We start from the raw sequence: 23,192 nt of genomic DNA, 5'->3' as shown, positions 1-23,192 counted from the left end.
ACTGCATGTTCTCACTCATAGGTGGGAATTGAACAATGAAAGCACATGGACACAGGAAGGGGAATATCATACATCGGTGCCTGTTGTGGGGTGGGGGGAGGGGGGAGGGATAGCATTAGGAGATATACCTAATGTTAAATGACAAGTTAATGGGTGCAGCACACCAACATGGCACATGTATATATATGTAACAAACCTGCACGTTGTGCACATGTACCCTAAAATTTAGAGTATAATAATAATAAAAAAAAGACACACACACACACAAATAGAAGACCATGAGAAGATGACCATCTAAAGGCAAGGAAAAAGGCCTCAGAGGAAAACAACCTTGCTGACACCTTGATCTTGAACTTCTAGCTTCCAGAACTGTTAGAAAGTAAGTTTCTGCTGTTTAAATCACTCAGTCTATGGTACTTTGTTATGGCAACCCTGGAAAACTAACATAGAACCTAATCCCATAGTCTTGCCGCTTACTATTTTTCACTGTGAATTTTTTTTTTTTAATAGTGGAACTGGAAGTCTCTAGATGGTGGGGATCATGACTTAGGTTTTGATGTCTTTGTGTCATTTCATTGGTGATCTACATGTGGTAGTGTTTGGAGATGTAAAGATTGTGATTTCATTTCAGCTTAGAGATGTAGTGCTAAGTGAATAGCAGATATTCATATACTTCTGTGAACTGGATCACTATTGTCATCACATATAAAAATAAATTTCTCATGCTTTAAAGATAAATGTAAATAAAATAAATAATAAAGCTCTTGGAAGAAAATCTGGGATAATTCATGAACAATCTAGGGGTGTGAATATTTTTATCAAGATTCAGAAGTCATAAAAAAGATAAGACATATTTGCCTATTAAATATAGGCAAAAACCTTTATTTGGCAACAAAGTCAAAAGACACATGATAGACTTGGAAGGCTATATTTACAACACAGATATAAATAAAGGGTTCATATTTTTAATATGCAAAGAGTGCTAACAAATGACTACCAAAAATATAGACCAACGAAAAGTGAGCAAAAGATTCCAGTAGAAAATTCAAGATGCACAAATCCAAAAAGCAAATAAGCATGGGAAGGCACCTGAATTTACTAGCAGATAAGGGAATATAAATTAAAACAAGATGCCATTTACTTTGCTACACATTAGCAAAGATTAAAAAGAAGAATATTGGCTGGGCGCAGTGGCTCACACCTGTAATCCCAGCACTTTGGGAGGCCGAGGTGGGCAGATCACGAGGTCAGGAGATTGAGACCATCCTGGCTAACACGGTGAAACACCATCTCTACTAAAAATACAAAAAATTAGCCGGGTGTGGTGGCAGGTGCCTGTAGTCTCAGCTACTTGGGAGGCTGAGGCAGTAGAATGGTGTGAACCCGGGAGGAAGAGCTTGCAGTGAGCTGAGATCACGCCAATGCACTCCAGCCTGGGTGACACAGCAAGACTCCATCTGAAAAAAAAAAAAAAAAAAAAAAAAAAAAAAAAGAAGAAGAAGGATATCACTGATGGACAGGATGTCAGGACAAGTGTATGCTCCCAAATCGTTGAAGGAAATGTTAATTGCTAGAGCCTTTTAGGAAACCAATCTATTAAAACCAAAAACATCTTGTAACTCAGTAACTTCATCACTGGGGATTTGTCCCATAATATTAAAATTCCAGTACACAAGTACATTTTCAATGATATTTACTGCAACATTTTTCATGGTAGCAAAAAATGGAAACAAAGAGAATATCTAACAATAGGGAAAAGGTTATGTAATTATTGTGATTCACAAATAGAGGATTATGCAGCCATTGAAAAGAATAAATTACAGCTATACTAGTTGATATGCAGGGATTCCTGCAAAGGTATTGAGAAAAGCAAGTTGCTTAAGTGTTTATATTATGATCATATATATATATATGATTATATACATATATACTATTTATATAAAACGATGAAAATCTCTGTTATATATATACGCCTACATGTATGCACATCTGCAAAAAATATGAAAAATTACATTTTCTATAATACTAGTTCCCTTGGTTGGGGGTGAGTAATGTGGGTTGAGAAAAGGAACAGAGGGGAGCAAACAGAAAAAAAGAGAAAAAGAAAACAAAACACTACATTAAATAATAATCCTGGAATGGGCTGTGTGCGGTGGCTCACACCTGTAATCCCAGCACTTTGGGAGGCCGAGGCGGGTGTATTACCTGAGGCCAGGAGTTCGAGACCAGTCTGGCCAACATGGTGAAACTCCATCTCTACTAAAAATACAAAATTTAGCCGGGCATGGTGGCACATGCCTGTAATCCCAGCTACTAGGGAGGCTGAGGCAGAAGGATCACTTGAACCTGGGGGGCAGAGGTTGCAGTGACCTGAGATTGTGCCACTGCACTCCCATCTGGGTACCAGAGCAAAACTCCATCTCAAAAAAAAAAAAAAAAAAAAAAAAAAAGAATCCTGGAATGTATGGTATGGTAGCATTGATGTAAAATCATAAATATGCATGTTAGTGTATCATGGAGATCTAAAAATCAAAATGCATTGAATTTTCAGAATTTCTGAAAATCTAATCTGCTTTAGTGTTAGCTTCTTGACATTGTTTCTTCACCAGGATAATCTAAAGCCAGAGGACTGACTAGTCTTAAGGGGTGTCTCACTTAAGATATTGCAATGCAAGGTGGCCAGCCAGTGAATGAAAATTATGATGAATATATTGCATTCAACAGACTATGATTGCTCTGCTTAAATTCCTTCAGAATATTTTTTTAAAGAGCAAACTTCCCATGAGCTTATCAGCATACAAATATTTCAGAGAGGCATACATTTATTTGGCCTCTAATGGATCTGTGAATTTTTGCTCCTTTGGGAAAATATAAACACTCTCTACTAACCTCATCCTAACCCCTTAATTACAAAAGTGACATAAACATTTATAATCACAAATTATCAGCAGCATATCAATGTGGGCACTAGCATAATAAGGTTTGTGGCTATTTTGTGGGTTGTGCGTGGTAAATATTAGCTTGTAAAGGTTATTGCTGTATTCAGTAGCCAGAAGGTAAGATATTTATTTATGTTGCAGTTGTGGTAATAATGTCATTAAGTATTTTGGTTTGTCAGAAATGCACCTTTTTTGGATAATGAATCACCTAACATCCCTGCTTTTTTGCATTCAGAAGAAAGAAGATAGATTTAAAACTCATTGCCAGGGAAAATTGATTTAGAAAATTAAATTTCAGTATTAGTCTCATTTTAATGATAATTACACTGTTTTACTTAAGTATACATGCAGAGTATAATTTGCAGAAGTATCACATGTCTAAATCAAATATTAGCAGAACAGAAATGCACTTGTTACTGTAATTTTTTCCTTAATAAATCAATTTTTCAGTTTTTGTAAATTTCCATTTCCTCCTAAGAGTCTATGACCTTCAAGCAATAGAGTGATCTATGGGAAATCTTAGGAGAGGAATTTTCATTGCTGCATGTTAAAGGCAGACTCACTCTAGTCATGGTTGCAACCTGCCTTCTGGAAGCTGCCATTTCCACCAGTCACCTCATCTGCCCTTGGCCAGGCTGGCTGTTTTGGCACTGGTTCTAGACTTAAAGAGAGCTGCACACAGTTCTGAGCTTATGGACAGGACAGTTCCAAAGGAGTCCTCTCTGCCTTGCATGGCCTCCTTCCTTTAGCACCGACGGACATGTTCAATTCTCTCTCTCTTTTTATTAAGAGATGGGGTCTTGTTATGTTGCCCAGGCTGGTCTCGAATTCCGGGGCTCTAACCCTCTCACCTCAGCCTTCCGAGTAGCTGGGATTACAGGCCTGAGCCTTCGTACCCTTAATTCTCATGCTTGCCCTGGATTTGACCTCTTGCGTCTACTCTGGGATATCTCTGTTCTCTTGAGTTTGAGGTGAAAAGCTAAGGGTACGTGCTTGTCCTGCTCTGAGTGTCCCTAGAACTTAGAGGATGTGTTACTATTTAGGGGATCTGACTCACAGTCTTCTCTGACCTTCTCAAGAGGCAACTGCCACCCCCAGCCCCATTCTGAACCGCACAACCACTCCTGTGGCCTTTCTCTTCCTGCCAACTGAATGCCGATGCCCCAGGGCTAGCTTCCGCCTCTACCCATCCTATAGGTCATGGGCTTGTAGCTTTTGGCCGCTCTCTGATTTGGGTACTTTGAATTAATACCCAGATCCTTGAAAACGAAACTTTTAGTTTTATTTATTTTTTATTTATTATTATTATTTTTTTTGAGACGAGGTCTCGCTCTGTTGCCCAGGCTGGAGTGCAGTGGCGCAATCTTGGCTCACTGCAAGCTCCGCCTCCCGGGTTCACACCATTCTCCTGCCTCAGCCTCCTGAGTAGCTGGGACTATAGGCGCCCGCCACCACGCCCGGCTAATTTTTTGTATTTTTAGTAGAGACGGGTTTCACCTTGTTAGCCAGGATGGTCTCGATCTCCTGACCTCGTGATCCGCCGGCCTCGGCCTCCCAAAGTGCTGGGATTACAGGCGTGAGCCACCGCGCCCAGCCGAAACATTTAGTTTTTTAACAATACTGGTAGGTTCCTGCCCCACATGTCTCTCCTAGTTGTGGCAGGAGAAGCAGGAGGATAAAGCAGCCTGTGTGGGGGGTGAGACCCACAGATACACCCTCTGGACTGTCGCTTGTCTCTTGCACATTATCGCTACATCTTGGCACTCCACTTCTGTCATTTTCCTTGGGCTGTCATCTCGCATGGGTTACAGTCCTCAAAAGCCAGTTCGTTTTGTTCTAGTCCAAGGAGTTAGATTACACACACACCTGCCTGGTCATCTTGCTTATATGTGAGCAGTCATCAAAACAGGGTGCCACAACAGAAGCACATGCGAATGCACATGGTGATACCAAGGGTGCCCTGAGAGTGAGGTCTTTGTTGGGGAGAATGAGCTGTTATGCGGAACACTGTGAGCACGTCTTCTGTGTATGACTGCCCACCAACTATGGATACAGCCAAACAACCAAAATACATGTTTATTTGCTTGGAGAATAAGGAAAACTCAGAGGTGGCATCTAATTACATCTTGGCTATTTTTCAAAATGAAGTGGGTATTCATTTATTTAAAAAATTTATATACATAGCCTGAGGTGAAAACTTAGAATAATTTTTCCCAGAGAGCCAAACTTAAAAAAATTATTTATTGACTGTTGATAGTCATTTTCTTAGATTGGCCTGTTAAAAATACAGAATTGAAGAACATTCTCCGACTTTAAACACACAACATTTGTTTTTTTCCTTCCCTCCGCTTATACTTTATAACACATAGATAAAAGGGTTTTTGGTTCCTATCAAGATGAGCTGAAATATACCAGTATTTTAAAAAAGTGATTATTCTTTATTAGAGCACATCTGATCACAAGCTGGCTGGAGGAGTATCAAAGAAACTTTTAGTGGCTTGAGACAGCATGGCAGCAAAGGTGACAGATCTGGAGATGACACTCTAGTCTTACCACATGTGGCTGTGGAAGTCCTCTACCAGGTTGCAATAATATTATTCAGATTCTTAATTTTATATAGAAGTGAAGTTAGCGAGGGATGGAGAGTATCCGCTGTACTGGAGATGACCATCTTGTTCTCACTAACTAGTCACTCAACTCTTCTAGAACCCTAGACTTAGGTGCTCTTGTTGTTAATGAACCACCTCACGTATGTGAAGATTAAGCTGAATTACTTACAGTATTACAATTCCAATTCTGCAATATTTTATTCAGTGGTTAGATTAGCTAGCAGTTTGCTAAGGCTATTCTTTGAAAAATGAATTTAAAGGACTGTTAATATTCCATATGTGAATGTGTCATTACTTATTAATCATTCTCCTATTGTTCAATTTTTTTTCTTACCATATACACAATTTTTTTTTCAGCTCTGATTGTTTCCTTAGGCTATGCTCTCATAAGTGAGTTTACTGGGTCAATGATATAAACTAATTCAGTGGGGTTTTTTTTTTTTTGGACATATTGCCAAGTCACTTTTCAAAATGTTGACACTGCCATCTTACCATATGTTTGGGAATAATTACATTAGCACTTTGTCATTACTGTTAAAATATTTTTTCATACTTGCAATTTTGATGAGTAAAGAATAGTAGTGGGTTTGACTTTTTATTTTTTTTACTCCTAGAGTGGTCATATATATGCTTATTTTCCATCTGTATTTCTTCTTTTGTAAATAAATTAATGGCTTGTGCCATTTTTCCATTGAGAGTGCTATTTTTACGAATGATTTATAAAGAGCTCTTTCTACGCTAAACAGTTTAACTCTTTTTACATCTGTTCCAAATATTTTGTCTTCAGCTCTTTAACTTTTAATCATGCTTTGGAATCTCTAGAAGGTTTTAACATTCATGTAATCCAAATCTATCACAGTTTTTCTTTGTAATTCCTTTTATTACTTCTTATGGTTTGTCCTTTCTAAGCAGAGATTGTGAAATGCTCAGTTCATAGCATCTGGCTTCATTTGGTTTGTTTATTTCTTACATTTAAATGATCAATGCATCTGGAAAATACCTGGGCATTCAGCAGAAGATAAGAATATTTTATTTCCTCATCCCAAATCAGAGACATTTTAAGCATAATCCATCCATTTCTTTTGTGTTCGTATGTATCTTTTTGTAAATGACAGGTTTTTATAAATACTCAGGTCAATTTTAGGGCTATTCTGTTTCATTAATCTGTGATTGATTTTTGTAAAGGGGACATATGATTTTAATTATTATAGAATTATTCATTTTACTATCTAATGAGTAAGTCCTCATTTATAGTTATTCTTTTTTTCTCTGAAATTTACAAATGATCCTTAGGGATATTTTCTTAAATTCCAAAGAAAATCTCATAGAGATTTTGAATGCAATTTTTTTAAACCTAGAAAGTAATTTTAGAATGGTCATGTTTACCGTATTTTATCTTTCAATTCAGAAACACAATGTATCATTCCATTATGCATCTCTTCTTTTTTGTCTCTTTCAGGTTTGGTTGCTAGCTTTATTTCAAGGTATTGATTTTTTTTTTTGCTATTATTTCCAATGGGCTCTTTTTCTATTAGAAATTTTTATAGGAAAGAATATCTATCTATATAACTATACATCCTTACTGAATTCTATTCCTAGCATCAATCATTGCATTTTTAATGTTGTCTGCTAATAGTCCTACAATCCCATCTGTTCCCTTTTGATAGTTAGGCTTTTTGAAAAAGCTTCTCTTTGCTGTCTTATTGCATTAACTGGAAATTTCCCAATAACATAAAAATGCGGTGTTACTAGTATCTTTATCTTCATCCTCCTTTTTAATGCAACTGCTTCCAGTGTTTTATAGTTAATTATGAGGTAGATGATTGAATTAAGAAACGTATTCTTCATATTGTTAAAGAATATCCTTCTGCTTTTGGTTTAGTAAGAGTTTTACATTTCATCAGTACAGAGTGTTGGATTTTACTGAAAACTGTTTCAGCATTTATCAAGATAGTTTTTTTGATCTTTTGATATGTTATATTAATATGTATTATGTGGACAGTCTTTTAATGTACTATTGCATTCCATTGGCTAGTATTAAATACTATACTCAGGAATTTTATCTCTAAATTAATAACTGAGGCCAGGCGCGATGGCTCACACTTGTAATCCCAGCACTTTGGGAGGCTGAGGCAGGTGGATCACCTGAGGTCAGGAGTTCAAGACCAGCCTGGCCAACATGGTGAAACCCCATCTCTACTAAAAATACAAAAAAGTAGCCAGGCGTGGTGCCGCACGTTTGTAGTCCCAGCTACTCGGGAGGCTGAGGCATGAGAATCACTTGAACCCAGCAGGCAGAGGTGGCAGTGAGCCGAGGTCGTGCCACTGCACTCCAGCCTGGGTGACAGAGTGAGACTCTGTCTCAAAAATTAATTAATTAATAATTGAGATTGAACAATAGTTTTTAAAAAATGTTATTGTTAGACTTTTGTTCTAGGACAGATGAACATCATAAAATAGGTAACTTCGTATATTTTTCTTTCTTTTTTTTTCTCAAACAAATCACATAGAATGAGATTTATCTGTTCCATGAATGTTTGAATGTGTTTGCATAAAACACTATGAGTTCTTGGAACCTTTGTTGGAGGTAATTCTTTGAACAGCCACATCATCATACAGTAAGTTCTCACTTGACAATGTCAATGGGTTCTTAGAAACTGCAACTTTAAGCGAAATGACCAATTTTACAATAGACTGATATAAACAAGAGTTAACTTCTTATGGTATATTTCTGGTCACAAAAACATTACCAAACTTCTCAACAGAGACCAACACTGAAATAAATGTGAACTATGCATACATTTAAGAAAAATTAGGTCAGGTGCAGTGGCTCAAGCCTGTAATCCCAGCACTTTGGGAGGTAAAGGTGGGCAGATCACTTAACGTCAGGAGTTTGAGATCAGCCTGGCCAACATGGTGAAACCCAGTCTCCAATAAAAAAAAATACAAAAATTAGCTGGGCATGGTGGTGGTCGCCTGTAATCCCAGCTACTGGGGAGGCTGAGGCAGGAGAATCACTTGAACCCAGGAGGCAGAGGTTCCAGCAAGCTGAGATCGTGCCATTGCACTCCAGCCTGGACAACAAGAGCAAAACTCCGTCTCAAAAAAAAAAAAAAAAAAAATTAGGCTGGGCACGGTGTAATCCCAGCACTTTGGGAGGCCAAGGTGGGCGGATCACAAGGTCAGATCGAGACCACCCTGGCTAACACGGTGAAACCCCATCTCTACTAAAAATATAAAAAATTAGCCGGGCTTGGTGGCTGGCGCCTGGAGCCCCAGCTACTCGGGAGGCTGAGGCAGGAGAATGGTGAGAACCTGGGAGGCGGAGCTTGTAGTGAGTCGAGATCGCGCCACTGCACTACAGCCTGGGTGACAGAGCAAGACTCTGTCTCAAAAATAAATAAATAAATAAATAAACATTTAAAGCAGAAGGCAAGCAGAGTTATTAGCTGTATTAAAGCTGAAGTGTTCAGTTAATATAATTCCTACTGTCTTCAGACTGTCTGAGTTCTCTTTTGAAAACAGATGAATAATCATTTTATGTATATTTTCTTCAGGAAAATCAGAAGATTTAGATGTTATGAAATCCCACACCTGGGTAAAGTTGTCCCTTGTTGTTGTTGTTCTTTTTCTTCTTCTTGCTTTTTTTTTTTTTTGAGACAGAGTCTCGCTCTGTCACCCAGGCTGGAGTGCAGTGGCACGATTTCGGCTCACTGCAACTTCCACCTCCCAGGTTCAAGTAATTCTACTTGCCTCAGCCTCCAGAGTAGCTGGTATTACGGGCAACTGCCACCAGGCCCAGCTAATTTTTGTATTTTTAGTAGAGAAGGGGTTTCACCATATTGGTCAGGCTGGTCTTGAACTCCTGACCTGAGATGTTCAAAAGTGAAAATCTTGGTGGCGACCTCTACTTCCTCCCAGGACGCTGCCTCCCATTTGTACCTCTCCTTTCCAGCAGCGGCCTGGGGTGAGCTGCCTGGCTTCCTTGCTTCCCCACACCACCTGCTCCTCTCTGCCCCACACTCACCAGTGCTGCCACTTCTGTGACCACGAGGGAACCTGAAGCCCTGGCCTTCCCTCAGCTCCTACCCTGCCAGCATGCCTCCTGGGCACAGGCCATTGCATCAGCCAAATGAATGGGCCTCTGGGCTCTGACTTGCTAGTCTCTCTTCTTCACAGCAGGAGGCTCTCAGCCAGGGCCAGAGAGCAGGAGAGCAGCAGGAATGAAGGGCACCAAAGAGCCATTTGTGGTCAGCTTCACTGCAATTCTTGACTTGAAAACGATATGGCAGAATAATTGATGAAAACATTAAGGTATTTCCCCTTCCTCTCATATCAGGCAAATAGCCAAGTGCATCTTAGTATATTTCTGCCTCAGAGATTTTTTCAGGGAAGAAATTAGAAGTTGCATGAGGTCAGTGGCTCCTCCTGTCTTTGGTAACAGCCAAACTCATTGCAGAGATGATGTCAGGGATCCCTGAACGGGGCAGTGAGATTGCGGAGGGCCTCCAAGAAAGCAAGGGAAAATAAATGCAGATTCTTCTGGGCAGAGGTCAGCAGGGTTCAAAGTCGTGGGACTCCTGAACTTTACCGTGACAGCTCCTGGGGGAGGTCATAAGACTGCAGAGAGAATGGCTACCTGGAGTGGGCATGGATAATATGAGGCTCCAGACCTCCACGGTCTAGGTGCCACCTGCAGGGTGTGGGAGCAGCCAGACCTCCCAACTTGAAGGGCTCATGGAGGTCAGCTGGAGCCATGAGTGTCCCAACAGTAACTTCATGGGCAAATGACTAGAGACTACAGGGTGTACCTGATCTTTTGGTGGTGTGCAAGGCCATATAACCTTTGCACAGCTCTGGGGAGAGGGAGGTCTGAAAATTATTGAGATTGAATTCCTCACCAGTTTAGTATAATAGGTTGACTAGAAAAAAGTTCAATAACAATACTTCTTGTATAATGGTGTTTTGCACCTTCCACACTCTATACTCAAGGTTGCAGATGTTGACAAAGGAAATAGAAATATTTCTATTTCTATTTTTGCGCTCTCTTATCAAATCTGCCTCCTGCCAGCCCCCCTCTCTATACCACCCCTTTTTATTCCCTTGTGGTGTCATATGCCAAGTTCTAGTTAAAATGAAAAAAGGAAAACATACTAAATGGAGGGGAATTAAGTCAGAGAAGGTAGAAAGTGGGTAGAACATCCTAAAAAAACTGTATCTCCATATAAGAAATGAAATAAAGGTTCTCCTAAGACAGGACACAGGCTCCTCAAATCTGCCATAGAATAATGGTGGGAAACTAATAAACAAAGTATCTGGCATTTCCTTCCCATTCAGGAAGTTCTAACTCTACTGATTTTTACCTGAGAGGCACTGCTGAGAAGAAACTCGTCTATTAATTGGCTTATGGTGCGAGACACCCAGATAAAGTGGCTTCAGTTGCTGTGACAAAATCATTTCATTCAATTTTTTCTGCAGAATGAAATATTCTTCAGATAACTTTGATATCTAAAAAGAAGGTCATGTGTCAGGTTAAATCAAGGAAAAGAATACAGAGAGTTCTGCAGGCACCGGGGGCTGGGAAACGCCTTACCAGCACTCTTGGGGACTCTCATGTTCCTCTCCAGGGCCCACCCTGTCCCTTGCACCAAGGTCTGATAAAGTTCTCACCTGACAACCTTCCCCCCCTTGTGCTCTGAATACTTGCCATCTCACATTTTTCTTTAAAACTGCCAAGCACGTCATGCTACATGCAGAATTCTGTTCTGATCGACTCCTTCCCAGGTTTCTGAGATCCGGCTTCCAGCCTTGCCACTCTGCTGTGTTTGCCTTTCTGCTTCTGTCCTGAGGACCCCTCTGCTGCCTTTGATTGTGTAAACCTCCTTCCTTTTCTTTCCAGTCTTTTTTTTTTTTTTTTTTTTTTTGAGACGGAGTCTCGCTCTGTCGCCCAGGCTGGAGTGCAGTGGTGCGATCTCCGCTCACTGCAAGCTCCGCCTCCCGGGTTCACGCCATTCTCCTGCCTCAGCCTCCAGAGTAGCTGGGACTACAGGTGCCTGCCACCACGCCCGGCTGATTTTTTGTATTTTTAGTAGAGACAGGGTTTCACCACGTTAGCCAGGATGGTCTCGATCTCCTGATCTCGTGATCCGCCCGCCTCAGCCTACCAAAGTTCTGGGATTACAGGCTTGAGCCACTGCGCCCGGCCTTCTTTCCAGTCTTTTACCCTGATTTCAGGGCTGCTCTATTCTGGTTTCTCTTTCCATTCTGCCCCCCGCCTCTATCGTGTCCGCATCCTGGCTCTGAGAACACGGCTGTCCTGCTGGGTTGAGTGTGAGGCTCCTGCTGGGACAGCCTCTAGCTTTGTTCCATGGAGCAGTGAATTTACTCCATGGCATTACTGGCCAGCTCCGAGTGGATGCCTTGGTAATTCTACATCTCATGTCTCCACGGCATAGCAGGTCTGAGTTCTAATCCCTGATTTGGTCTTTGGAGTGAGAAGAACTGTATGTTCGTTAAACTCACTATTTCCACATGCTTAAGAAGAGTAGGAAGGGGATGGGTAAATTAAAAATGGCAGATCTCTACTGACAGCTAGAAGTTGGAGATGTTTGGGCCACACCTCTAGCACTAAGGAAGGGTCCAAGTGCAGTTATCATGTTTCTCATAGGCTCAGCCACTGTCAAATACAAGAAGGGGAGTTTAGGGACTCAGGAATATTAGATAGTCTTTCTTGGAACTAACCCATTATGATATTTCTTTTATTACTTCATACACCATTGATTACCCTGGAAATTCATGTATTTTAGAGATCATCCAGTTAAAACTCTTCATTTCACACTGGAGAAAATAATAGTGCTAACACATAAAGTGATTTTATGAAGGTTAAATGCCTAGAAAGAGAAAGGAGGAAGTGGAATTGGTATTTACAGAAGCCGGTTCTTGCGATCTTTCCATAGCACCAATTTATAGGAGATAAATTGTATGTATCAGAGATAAATTGTATGTATACCCATGAGAAACCCTAAAACCTGTTGCTTCCTATGCTCCTCTCTAGAAACAGCTGAAACACACCTATGATTGGCATGAGATATTCTCCAGGAGGGAACTTTTCTCTGCGTTTTTTCTTTGTGATTCCTTATTTTCCATGACTGTTCATTCACTGTCATGATGTGACATGCAGACTTTCATCTTCACTGTATATGCTTCAGTGTGGCTACCTATCAAAATCTGATACCTAATTATGTCTTCTCAAATTTGTGAAAGGGAGAAAGCATAAACTTTGGAGGATTTAGAAAACTTAAAACGACTTTTTTTTTTAGCTCTAATTAAAGATCTAATTAAAGATACATCAAACTTTTCACTGTCGAGCCTCAGCATTTTAGTAAGCTGTATAAACCAATCTCTAGTATCATGACTACATGAGGTTTCTATCATATTTTATACTATTGTTACGGTAAATTGGGTTAAAAGTTCCTGGTTATTTGAATAGCACAATCCCTGAGACATTTTATTAAAAATGTTTGCGGGCCCATCAACGCAGATAAAACAATCTACCAGTTATTAATTATGTGTTTAATTCAGTTATTGTATAGTTCCCAGGGACTTTTATTAGTAAATAAATTTATTTATTCACATACCTGTTTTGAAAAAATTGCCAAATCACATGCTTCTCTTTCTGAAGTTGCTTTCGAGTCTTTGTTATCCTTCTTCTTGATGTTATTGATTTCCTCATGTTTTGTGGGATAGGAATACAAATTATGAGTGTTTCTTGCTACTTCTGTTGGTGTTGTGACAATCCTCTGATGCTTAAAAGAAGACATCTTGTCCTTCCTCAACTGCTGCCTTCTCTTGTAACCCCGGTATTTGCTCTGAATGAATACCGCTGCTTTATCTTCTTCCTCCTGGGCCTGTGTCACTGGTTCAACTTGCTTCTCTTTGACTGTCTCATGCCTCAGACGGCCTCTGCCTTCCTCCTGGCTGCATATCGGTGCACTCTGGGTAACTACAGATGTCTTCTTTTCTTTTTCCATGCTGTTTGCATTTTGATAAATTGACCTTTGGCTAAGTGTAGGTTCCAAAGTTTTTTTAAAGGAAGTCTCATTTTCAGCTAACCAAGGCACTGGGTAGCTTGACCTTTCTGATATGGCCTTCCTTTCTAGATATGCTGCTTTTGACTCTTCACAATTCCTCTCCTCTATGTACCTCTGATAGTAACTCTGGATCATAGCTTCCTCTTTCTCCACTTTCCTTAGATTGCTGTTCTCTTCCAGGTCTTTGACAGACTTCTGTTTGGGGCTTACTTCTGGCCCTACAAGGTAGAATTCTTGCTTAACCTCTTCCTCATACACATTATTCATTTTTTTTGGAGTCTGATACACTCTGTTGTTACTCTCCACAGCAATGGGGGTTTCCTCTTCAGGTTTGAAAGTGGAAGTCTTCACTACAGATACACTTCCTTTATTATTTGGAGCTGAAATGAATCTTTCATTAGCAGAGATTGCATTTTCTGCTTGTTTCTTCACGAAAGATTCCCTGTGTAAAATATATTATCTTTGAATATACAGTACTAAACTGGAGCTTATTACTTCTATTGGCAATAGCTATATGCTAGATACTGGTGAGAGAAAGGCAAAAGGAACAAAGAAAGCTCAAAATTAAAATGTATCAAGTCACATTAATCAAGTGCTTTCCAGAATGTTCTCTCTGGTGACAACTGTGATAACTACTCAAATAATGAGAAAACCAGATTCAACTCGGAGTGAGAAATATCCTAGCATATGAAGAACCATCTTTTCATTTAATGAGATATCAAAATTCTAGGAACTTAATCCTTTCAAAATATATCCTTTTCAAAACAAAGTACCTTTAGTAGTGAGATGCTGTGAAAAATATACCTAAGTTTGATACCAGTAAGCAGGGTATGTTCACTTGGCTGACATACTGTACTTTAATAAGCACTAAGTTTACTGATCAGAGGAAGTATCTTATAAAATTAAAGGAAAAGCAATGTCCTCGCTACAGTTCATGATCATGTAATACGGTGGCCAAAATTTCACAGTTGCTACTTTGCTAATATCCTTCCAAAATGATTTCCCCTTCACTTGAAGATAAGGTTTTCTCTGCATCTTTTTTTTTTTTTTTTCTAGCCAAGGGCAAAACCCTTACAAGAGCAATACAGCCAAGAAAAAAGTTAAGATGGAATGAACATGTCATACCATGACACCTTGATATGCTAACACCTCTCGTTGCTACTTGGAGGGCTTTTGCACCAAACTTTTCATCTTAGCCCAGAAACCCATGTGAGAGTTTAGGTCTTCTGTGATCTGTTTGTGAAGTCGGACTCTTCTTTGAGTCAAATCTGGAAAAAGCTACCGGGATTCCATTTTTCTAATTCTACTGGCCACTTCCTAGGGCTAGAATTACTGTGGTATCCCCAGGCTAGGACAGGAGGCATAGCAGAATCCTGCTAGGATCAGTCAAAAAACTAGGTAGGGCATCAGATGCCCATGATTTTGATGAATCGCTACACTAGTATTTTGAATTCCTCCATAATACTGACCTCTCTGAGAATGCTTACATTTATTCAAAATACAACTAAGAAGATAAGCGTGCAGTCCCTAACTGATTACATTCCGAAAAATCCATTTATAAGTTAGTTTTGATCCTTTAAATGCATTTCACTGGTGAAGACTTGTACACACTGCTGAAATTCCCACATCAGTTACATGTCTGGGCTCAGGCAACTCTACTCTGTGTTGCGGCTGGCTGGGGAACATGTGCAATGATGGGTGCTTCTGAGGATCAACCCTTCAGAGCTCCAGCGTGGGGAGGACTGGCGATCTCTTCTGACATCTGCTGGAGAGCACTGCCGGCCTGGGCCTTTCTCCAGCTCCCCGCCGTGGTATTCTAGGTCACAGTTCAGGGGCTCTGACAGGGAATGGTTAAGTGAAAACAAGCGCTTCAGGTAGCTGAGGGAAAAGGAAAGTCAGAAGTGGCAGAGGGAGGGAGTGCTGGCCCGCAGATCTCTGGCAGTGGTCAGGCCCACCTGCTTCTCCCTTCCCTAACTTTCCTCTCTACAAGCTTCCCTTGACTTTCTGCCTCTACTCCTTTCATGTCTGACTTTGTCATCCACCTCCCATGAGAGTTAGCCCAATCAATGTCAAATTCTCCATCCCAGACCACAGTGATAGCTTCTTACTCACACTCATGTGCCCTGAAGTGGATCTTGTGTGCAGTAGATTCTTAATAAGTATCTGCTACATTGAAAGCTAATCCCTGGTATCCTCAGAAGAAAGGTGGTAGCAAATGGGTATGTAATTGAACATCACACTTCCTTATTAGATGTGATATCTACAAGCAGTAATTTCTAGAAGTAGTACAATTAGTCCATCTTTCTTCGATTTGCAGCCAGTTTATATTTCTCTCAGCCTCCAGACTGAAGTACAGAAGTCACAGGTATCATCCAGCCTCCTGCTCCTGAGGCAGGCCTGTGATGTCTCGAAGTTTGCTGGACTGTTTTATCGCCAGTAACAAAGAGAAACAAATCATTTGGATCCTCACAAGCAAAGACAAAGAGCATATATATAGGTCTCAGAATACACAAAAACTGAAAACACCAAATGTATATAAACTTCAAATAAACATTCCTGTTTTTCAAATAAGGAAATGAGGTTGGCCTGAGGGATTCAGGGAGTGTGTGGGTGAAGGTGAGGGGAAGAGGTGGCAGAGAAATCATCTATGAGATCATCTGTGAGACCACTACTGGCAGGAGAGAATAGCGGTGGGTGAAGAGAAAGTTAGATGTGGGTGTGTGGGGAAAGAAGGAAGCTAGGAAGCCACCTCTTCTTCTATTTCATTCCTTCACCCTTTCTATGGCCAGATTTGATGTTAAAAACAAGGGGACTAGGGTTGGGGCTGGAATGATCTTTATCTCCCTGGATGACCATGTACTCAGTTTGATAAATTCAAGTTTCACCACTTGGGCAAAATGTAGATATTTTTCCCTTTCCCTAACCACTACCAACCAAGGCAGGGTTCCCTCCTCCTTGCCCCCAGTGTACCCTTTGCCTATTTTTATAGCAGAGTTAACACATTTTACAAGAGGGATGTGTTTGTCTGTCCTGTTTTTTCTGTAATACTGTGAGAAATTTGAGGATAAGGATTTTGCTTCACGTATCTGTGTCCCCACTGCCCAGCATAAAGCCTGCTGAATAAGTGAATAAGTGGTTTGCTAACATGCACTTGGAAGTACAGACATGAGGGCTCAGAAGAAGAAAGAGCAGCTGGTGATTATGACATAGGGGCCAATGGCATATTGGCTATTAAAGCCACTGGAATGAATGAGAGGGCCCAGGGATACATTTAGATATGGATGAGGATTTAAATGTGGGGATTGGAGGACATATTAGCAAAGGACACTCAGAATTAGGAGTAGAATTATAGAAAGCAATCTGGTAGAAGCCAAGGAAGAAAAAATTTGAGAAATAACTCCAAAATAGGATAGAGAACACAAAAGTAGCCTCTGGGTGTTCACTGACATTTGATGTGTCAGTATCAGGAACCTGACTAGTACAAGAAAGGCTGTGAACATTATTCTATGAACTTACAGATCTGAAAAATCTATATGTTACAATGGTATAAGAATGAACATCATTATACCTTGTATTTTCAAAGTTTTTCTTGTAGTTGAATTCCTGATCAGAAGTTTGAATGGTTGTTACTGCTGTGTTTTTCATGTTAACAATTTCTTTTCTTTGTTTCCTGACAAGGTGTCCTCTTGCAGCTGAAACACAGAAAGCCCATAGTAGTGTTAATTATAAACAAATAAAAGAAATTTACTTTAAAGAGTAGAAATGGTGGCTTTGACCATTGATGTCAAAGAGGAAAATAAAATTAAAATGCCAAATAGAACAGGTTCACTTAAAAATGTGATTCATTAACAAGATTCTTCTACATGGCAAGCTATAGCAACAATAACTAAAGTAACTTTCATACTAAGAAGAATACTAAAATGAAATCAAAATGATAGAGATGAGCAAAGTTGATGACAAAGTGTGCTCATTTGCTTAAAATTCAGTAATAATCATTTTCATTTTTTTGCTATGTGTTTCATATATTTTGGCCAGATACATTTCAGATGATCAGATTGTATATTTGAGAATTCAGATTAATTTTTTTCAAGTTTTAGAAAGTTAATACAGAGCAAATATATATTCTGTAACATTCCCTATGTCAGGGCAGCACCCAATAATCAATGACTATTTCTTCAGAAAAACAGAATATTTTTACTAACTTGGGGGAGTAAAGAACTGTAAATAACCTCACATCACATTGCTATGTTTTACTGCCAAAGGCTCTATGAAGAACCTTTTTATCAGAGCTTTATAAATTTTGAAATTGTGGATAAAGGATTAGAGCCCAAATTACTGAGTTTGCATTTTGATTTCTCAGTGAGAAGTTAAGGGCTTAAAATACAAAAAGAGATGAGGATGACTCATTGCTGATTGACAGAACGGGGATTGGAATATTAATCTCTTGAATGTCAGTCAGCTCCTCTGCCCACGATATTAGTGTTCTTCAGAATGCAGGCTGCAAACCATTAGTGGATCATAAAATTGATGTAGTAGGCCAAATCTAGCATCTAAAAATGAAATGGAATAGACTAGAATTAAAAATATCAGAACACAGTGCTTGTAGTGTGTGTGTGTATAGGTTAAAAAGCAAAATACATTTTTTTTCTCTAAGTATCCAGTCAAAAAAATTTGAAAGAGAGCATACTAGGCTGTGACAAGCTCTATCTAAATTTCATTTCTTATGGAAAAATAGAAAGCAAAATCCAAAGTCTATTAATACAGCTTAATAAAAGTATGTGAAGTAAAGTATGGTTATAAAAATTATTTCTCTACAGTTAACAGAAATAAATGGATGCCCTTTAACAAAATAAGATTTAAGTTGTCAAAAATTATGGCAAGTGTAACCTTTGGAATAAAGTAGAAAAAATTCTTATTGTCCAATGAGCTATAATAATATGATTCTTGAGATCTATAATTAATTATTTGCTATATCTTCCACAATAGGTCAATTGTGTTTCATTAATTCTTGACAGAAAAGTTAAAAATTAAATTATTTAAGACAAAACGTTTATCCAAATATTAAAAGTGTCAATCACTAAAACAATTTGACTTAGATTTAATATAGCAAAAGTATCAAGGCAACACAGTCTGGAATTAAACACAAAAGCTACACAAGAATTGGAGGTTTGCCTGTAAGAAGTATTATAAGATTTGATTTTATGACCATATCTAAATATGTCAAAGAGATTACCTGACTGTATTATTATAGCGCTTTCTTTCCTTTTCTCCTGTATTTTTTGGTATCTTCTTGAACACAAGAATGCTCTGACACAAGCTTGAATCAAAATAAGCTTGTCAATAGCTTCCTTTCGCATTAGATTTAACTGCTCCACGTGATAATACTTAAGGAACACCTGAAAAATTAAAATAGAATACAAAGAACCATGGCACACAGATGTGAAGCAGTTATGTGCTGTGCTTTGAAGAACAGAACACATTCTAAATTGCTTGAGATTTTGGAAATCACTGTCTTTTGCTTCTTTGCCCTAGATGTCACTATGACAGTACAGATTTTTATGCTTGAAGAAAACATTTCTTTGAGAAGAAATGCAGAAGGTGACAACCATGCTGTTTATTTACAACAGGTAACTAGGTTTTGTTGGATGAGACAATAAGAGTGGAGGATGTTGAGCTCTGTTAGCAAAGTTTCTAGCATCGTATATACTGGGCTAAGCTAATTTTTATGCTTTTTGTTTTTTAAAGGCAACTATATTTCCTAAATTAAAAAAATCTGAATAGATCTTATTATAAAGTAGAGGACGGAATTATAGTTCCATTAGTTAATTCATCTAATGTTTATTAATGTTATTGAGACCTGTTACAGGTATGTATCTGCTGGGGATACAGAGATGAACAAGGCAGGTCGCTGTCCTTTGGGGCTGGTAGTGTTGTCAGTGAAGAGAATAAGGCCAAGAGAGGGCCCCAGGCAGATTTCATTAACAATGTTCTCACTGGACCCAAAGGCTGCCATGGAGAAAGGAGGGCTGACTTTTGATTATTCTAAAATCAACATCAATTGGAGCAAGGGAGGAGCCCGAAGGCTTGGCGTGTTCTCATCTAACATTTCTCTCCCCTCCTCCAAGGAAATGAAAAGCTTGTTTTTTGTTTGTTTTCCTTTTAATGGCTAAATTTCCTAATAAAACTCATCTCAAAGAGTTTATTGAATCCTTCAAGAAAGTCACTTACATTCAAATTTTATGGCTGAGTCATGAGACCTGATAACCCTGACTGTAGAATTCTCTCAGTGTTCCATTACTTAAAAGCTTGGCACCATGGGTAAACACGTTTGTGTTACAGGTTTGATTTAATTCAGTTTTAATTTCTACAGGACTCTAGATGTTAATACATTTAGTCCATTCTGCTGTTGACAATTCATTTAAAATTCAATCTGTTTAAAAAGGTCATCATTTCTTTTTGCATGACATTAGAAATGTTCCTATATTAATACTTTCTATCCATGTTAATGAGTTGGAAAAGGTGAAGTGGAAGAATACAAATAGCTTTAAAATGCTACTTAAATATCATGCAGAACTATAACTGCAAAAGGCCTTTTTACAAGTTAAAACTCCATTTGAAGTTAGGCATGTGTTTCAGACCATAAATCATGAGATTTTAGCCTGATGAAATTGATCATTTTGAAATTTATAATCTAAGAGAAAATGGTGTGAATAAAATACTCATTTTTAATGCCCAAAATATCCCCTTACTAAAGTAAATATGGATTACTGAATACACAGGACACTCAGTTTAAGGTGGCTTTTTTTTTTAAATCTCTTAAATTGTTACAGGGCTAATTTCTCATCCAAACATTATTAAAATTCTCTCCCACATCTCCTACACCCAAGACACAAATATTATAAATTTCTTTGCAAATATGGGAGTTTGTTTTGGTTTACCTCTGTGGTGTGGCTGATAGTAGGTGTTCTTGAGTGGTCAATCTATGAGTATCTCTTGGCTTTAGCTTGGCTCTTTTCCTCATCCTCCCCGTGATACATTTCATATCCCCTTAAGATATATTCAGTGCACAATGGAACCCTGTTTATTTCCTGATCCCTGTCTCGTAATGCTATGAGAATACCTGAGAAGACCAATACATCCTTTCTCCAAACAGTGACCTCTCTTTCTTCCATATTCAGGATTGGTTATGCTTTTTACTTTGTTCTCTAAGGGATTAAATAAGCTAAGATCTCACAGGTTCTGCAAGCTAATATATAAACACATCAATGTCCAATACATATAGCGAGTCTAGTAATAGTGGTGAATATTTTACTCCAGAAAAATTTCAAGTTTATGATAGAAGCAGGTCTGAGAATTAAGAAAAAAAGGAAAACACGAATCTTATTTGGATCATTATGATTCTCTACAGCTTTTTAACTATATTTAGTAGTGATAAACTAGAGAATATATATCTATTTTCAATACCATCTGAAGTCAAGTACAATCATTATGGTTTATCCTTTTTTGATAAATCTTCAAGATAAATTTTTCTTGCATTTCTTTTTTAAAATTTCAATGTAAACTTTTCTTTAGAGTCAGGGTCTTAAGTTGCATAGGCTGGAGTGCAGTGGTGTGATCATAGCTATTGCAGCCTTGAACTCCTGGGCTCAAGCCATTCTCCCACCTCGGCCTTCCAAAGTATTGGGATTACAGGTGTCAGCTACCTTGCCCAGCCTTTTGTATTTCTTAAAAGAAATCTTTATGAAGAGCAAAAGCCTTTAATATTGATGAAAAAGAAAATCTTTATGAGTTTATAACTTTACTTCCTCTATTGTAAGTTACAGATTCTATAACATAAAAAAACCATACTTTCAAACATTGTAAAATGTTACAATTCTCAGTGAATCCAGCACAATTATTTATTTTCCTGAAAATTACATGAAAACATTACTTTTGTTTTTCCAAGAGCCCAGTTATCGAGACCAGCTTTTTCCAAAATGGTGGCACAGGTGTCAGGGCTCATGCGGGGCTCCTCGCTCGACTTGTAGCAGAGAAGGTAGTACCTTGGAATGGAAAAGAGGGGTGGTTAGTATTGCATAAAGTGCCAACATCTCTGTAGCTTGGTGGTTCCCCAACAACTTAGTGCAGGGGCTGAGGAAGAGATGCCCAGACTTGATGCGGAGAAATCCTTTAGGCATCCTCAGAACAACTTTGGAGTAGACCAAATTCCAAACTGATGCAAACCCAGTCCAGTCTGTATAAATTTGAGCATTGTGTTTTCACCTTGTGATCACCTTTCAAAACTTAATACTGTACTCCCCTGACAAGAACTCCATCAGTCAAAAAAATTAGCAGTTTTGTTTTTGTTTTTTTGCTACCTTTCTCTGGACACTAAAAAGTGCAGGACTGCAGTGGCAGGAAGCAGAAGGAATTATTTTTCACATTCTAGTGTTAACAAAACTCTGGAAGCTGATCTTCAAATTGGGTGATGGAGCTTAATTCCAGTGAAACTTCCCATCACTGTATACATGCCTTCCATCATTGTTTTTCCTTGAGGGACACTATGTCTCCTGCTAGAGTTTAGCTCTATTGGTTAATCTATCCATAATCGAGGGAAGGAAAGAGGAAGGGCTAATGCAGGAAAGAACTGAAAGCAGGTCCTCAGGTTAAATCACAAGGCTTACTGGGGAAGGGGATGAATTAAGGAAAGAAAATCTGCTTTACACTGGTCAATAATCTTATGCAAAAAGACAGATTTCCAGAATTTTTAATACTCTACTATTTTTAATTTATTGGTGCAAGATTAGTCTGAAAGTCCATTGCAACAAAGCAGCAAATTTTGGTAGGTTTTGAATTTCAAAAGAGAGGGCCTGATATGTAGACGGGTGAGGTGGCACGGCGACATGCAGAGCAGAGTTTTACCCTTGACTCATTATCTGTATATACTTGGACATGTCACAATTAAGTATCAATTTCCTCATCTAAAAATGAGTCTGGAGATAAAATCTCTAAAATGAACATATTCCAACTTTGCTAAGTTTCACCTCATTGAATCTGCAATGAAGTAGCTTCTGTTAGGCTCCGTGGAGAAGAATACTGGCCTAGAATGGTATAGAATGAAGTGACCATAACTTTTGCTCTTAGTGGAAATAACCCCAGGGAGTGCCAATTAGCCACTAGGCCTGCTCACTGCAGGACTAACTCGCACATGTACACATGGTGACCCAGTAGCGGCGACTCTGCATTCACAGCCTGTCCACCAACTCTTGGCTTTCCTTCCTTCCAGAACCAGCCAGGATCTCACAGTTCATCGCAGGAGCCACCCTTAGGTAGCCCCCGCACCTTTCCCACTCTCATTCCTTTGTTGTGCACTCCCTGCAAACATGCATGCCTGGACCCGCCAATCATCTGCGTCTCTGTCCTCGTGCCGGGCTTCAGAGCACAGCCAGAGAAAATCTTCACAGTCGGCTCCCTGTTGATGTGTGGATTCCTGACTCAGCCAGGCTCCCAAGAAAGCTCTGGATCCTGACCAGTGTCCAGGGCCACTTTCCTCTCTTCTTCCTCACAAAAGCGAC

General features: G+C 39.1%; 1 protein-coding gene across 14 annotated transcripts in view; it reads right to left on the bottom strand.

Annotated features, from left to right (window-relative positions):
• Positions 1-23,192, bottom strand: part of MYO3A (myosin IIIA) — a 285,436-nt gene that overhangs the window by 25,006 nt on the left and 237,238 nt on the right. For 10 of the 14 annotated variants that reach the window (XR_612315.3, XM_008974870.3, XM_003821407.4 and 7 more), the window contains 5 exons: positions 21,569-21,680; positions 18,872-19,034; positions 17,207-17,330; positions 13,186-14,080; positions 10,912-11,056 (listed from right to left, as the gene is read on the bottom strand). Coding sequence is in view for 13 of the 14 variants with exons in the window: in XM_008974870.3 (XP_008973118.1) it covers positions 10,912-11,056; positions 13,186-14,080; positions 17,207-17,330; positions 18,872-19,034; positions 21,569-21,680 (1,439 nt within the window). In the remaining variant the exon portion in view is untranslated. The remainder of the gene's footprint in view (positions 1-10,911; positions 11,057-13,185; positions 14,081-17,206; positions 17,331-18,871; positions 19,035-21,568; positions 21,681-23,192) is intronic. The other 4 variants (XM_055092502.1, XM_055092503.1, XM_034930139.2 and 1 more) reach the window with 2 other exon arrangements.

This window comes from Pan paniscus, chromosome 8 (assembly GCF_029289425.2).
Source record: "Pan paniscus chromosome 8, NHGRI_mPanPan1-v2.0_pri, whole genome shotgun sequence".
In the NCBI taxonomy this organism is placed as follows: domain Eukaryota; kingdom Metazoa; phylum Chordata; class Mammalia; order Primates; family Hominidae; genus Pan; species Pan paniscus.
The sequence above is the reverse complement of the archived record's forward strand: the minus strand, read 5'-3'. Positions and strand labels throughout refer to the sequence as shown.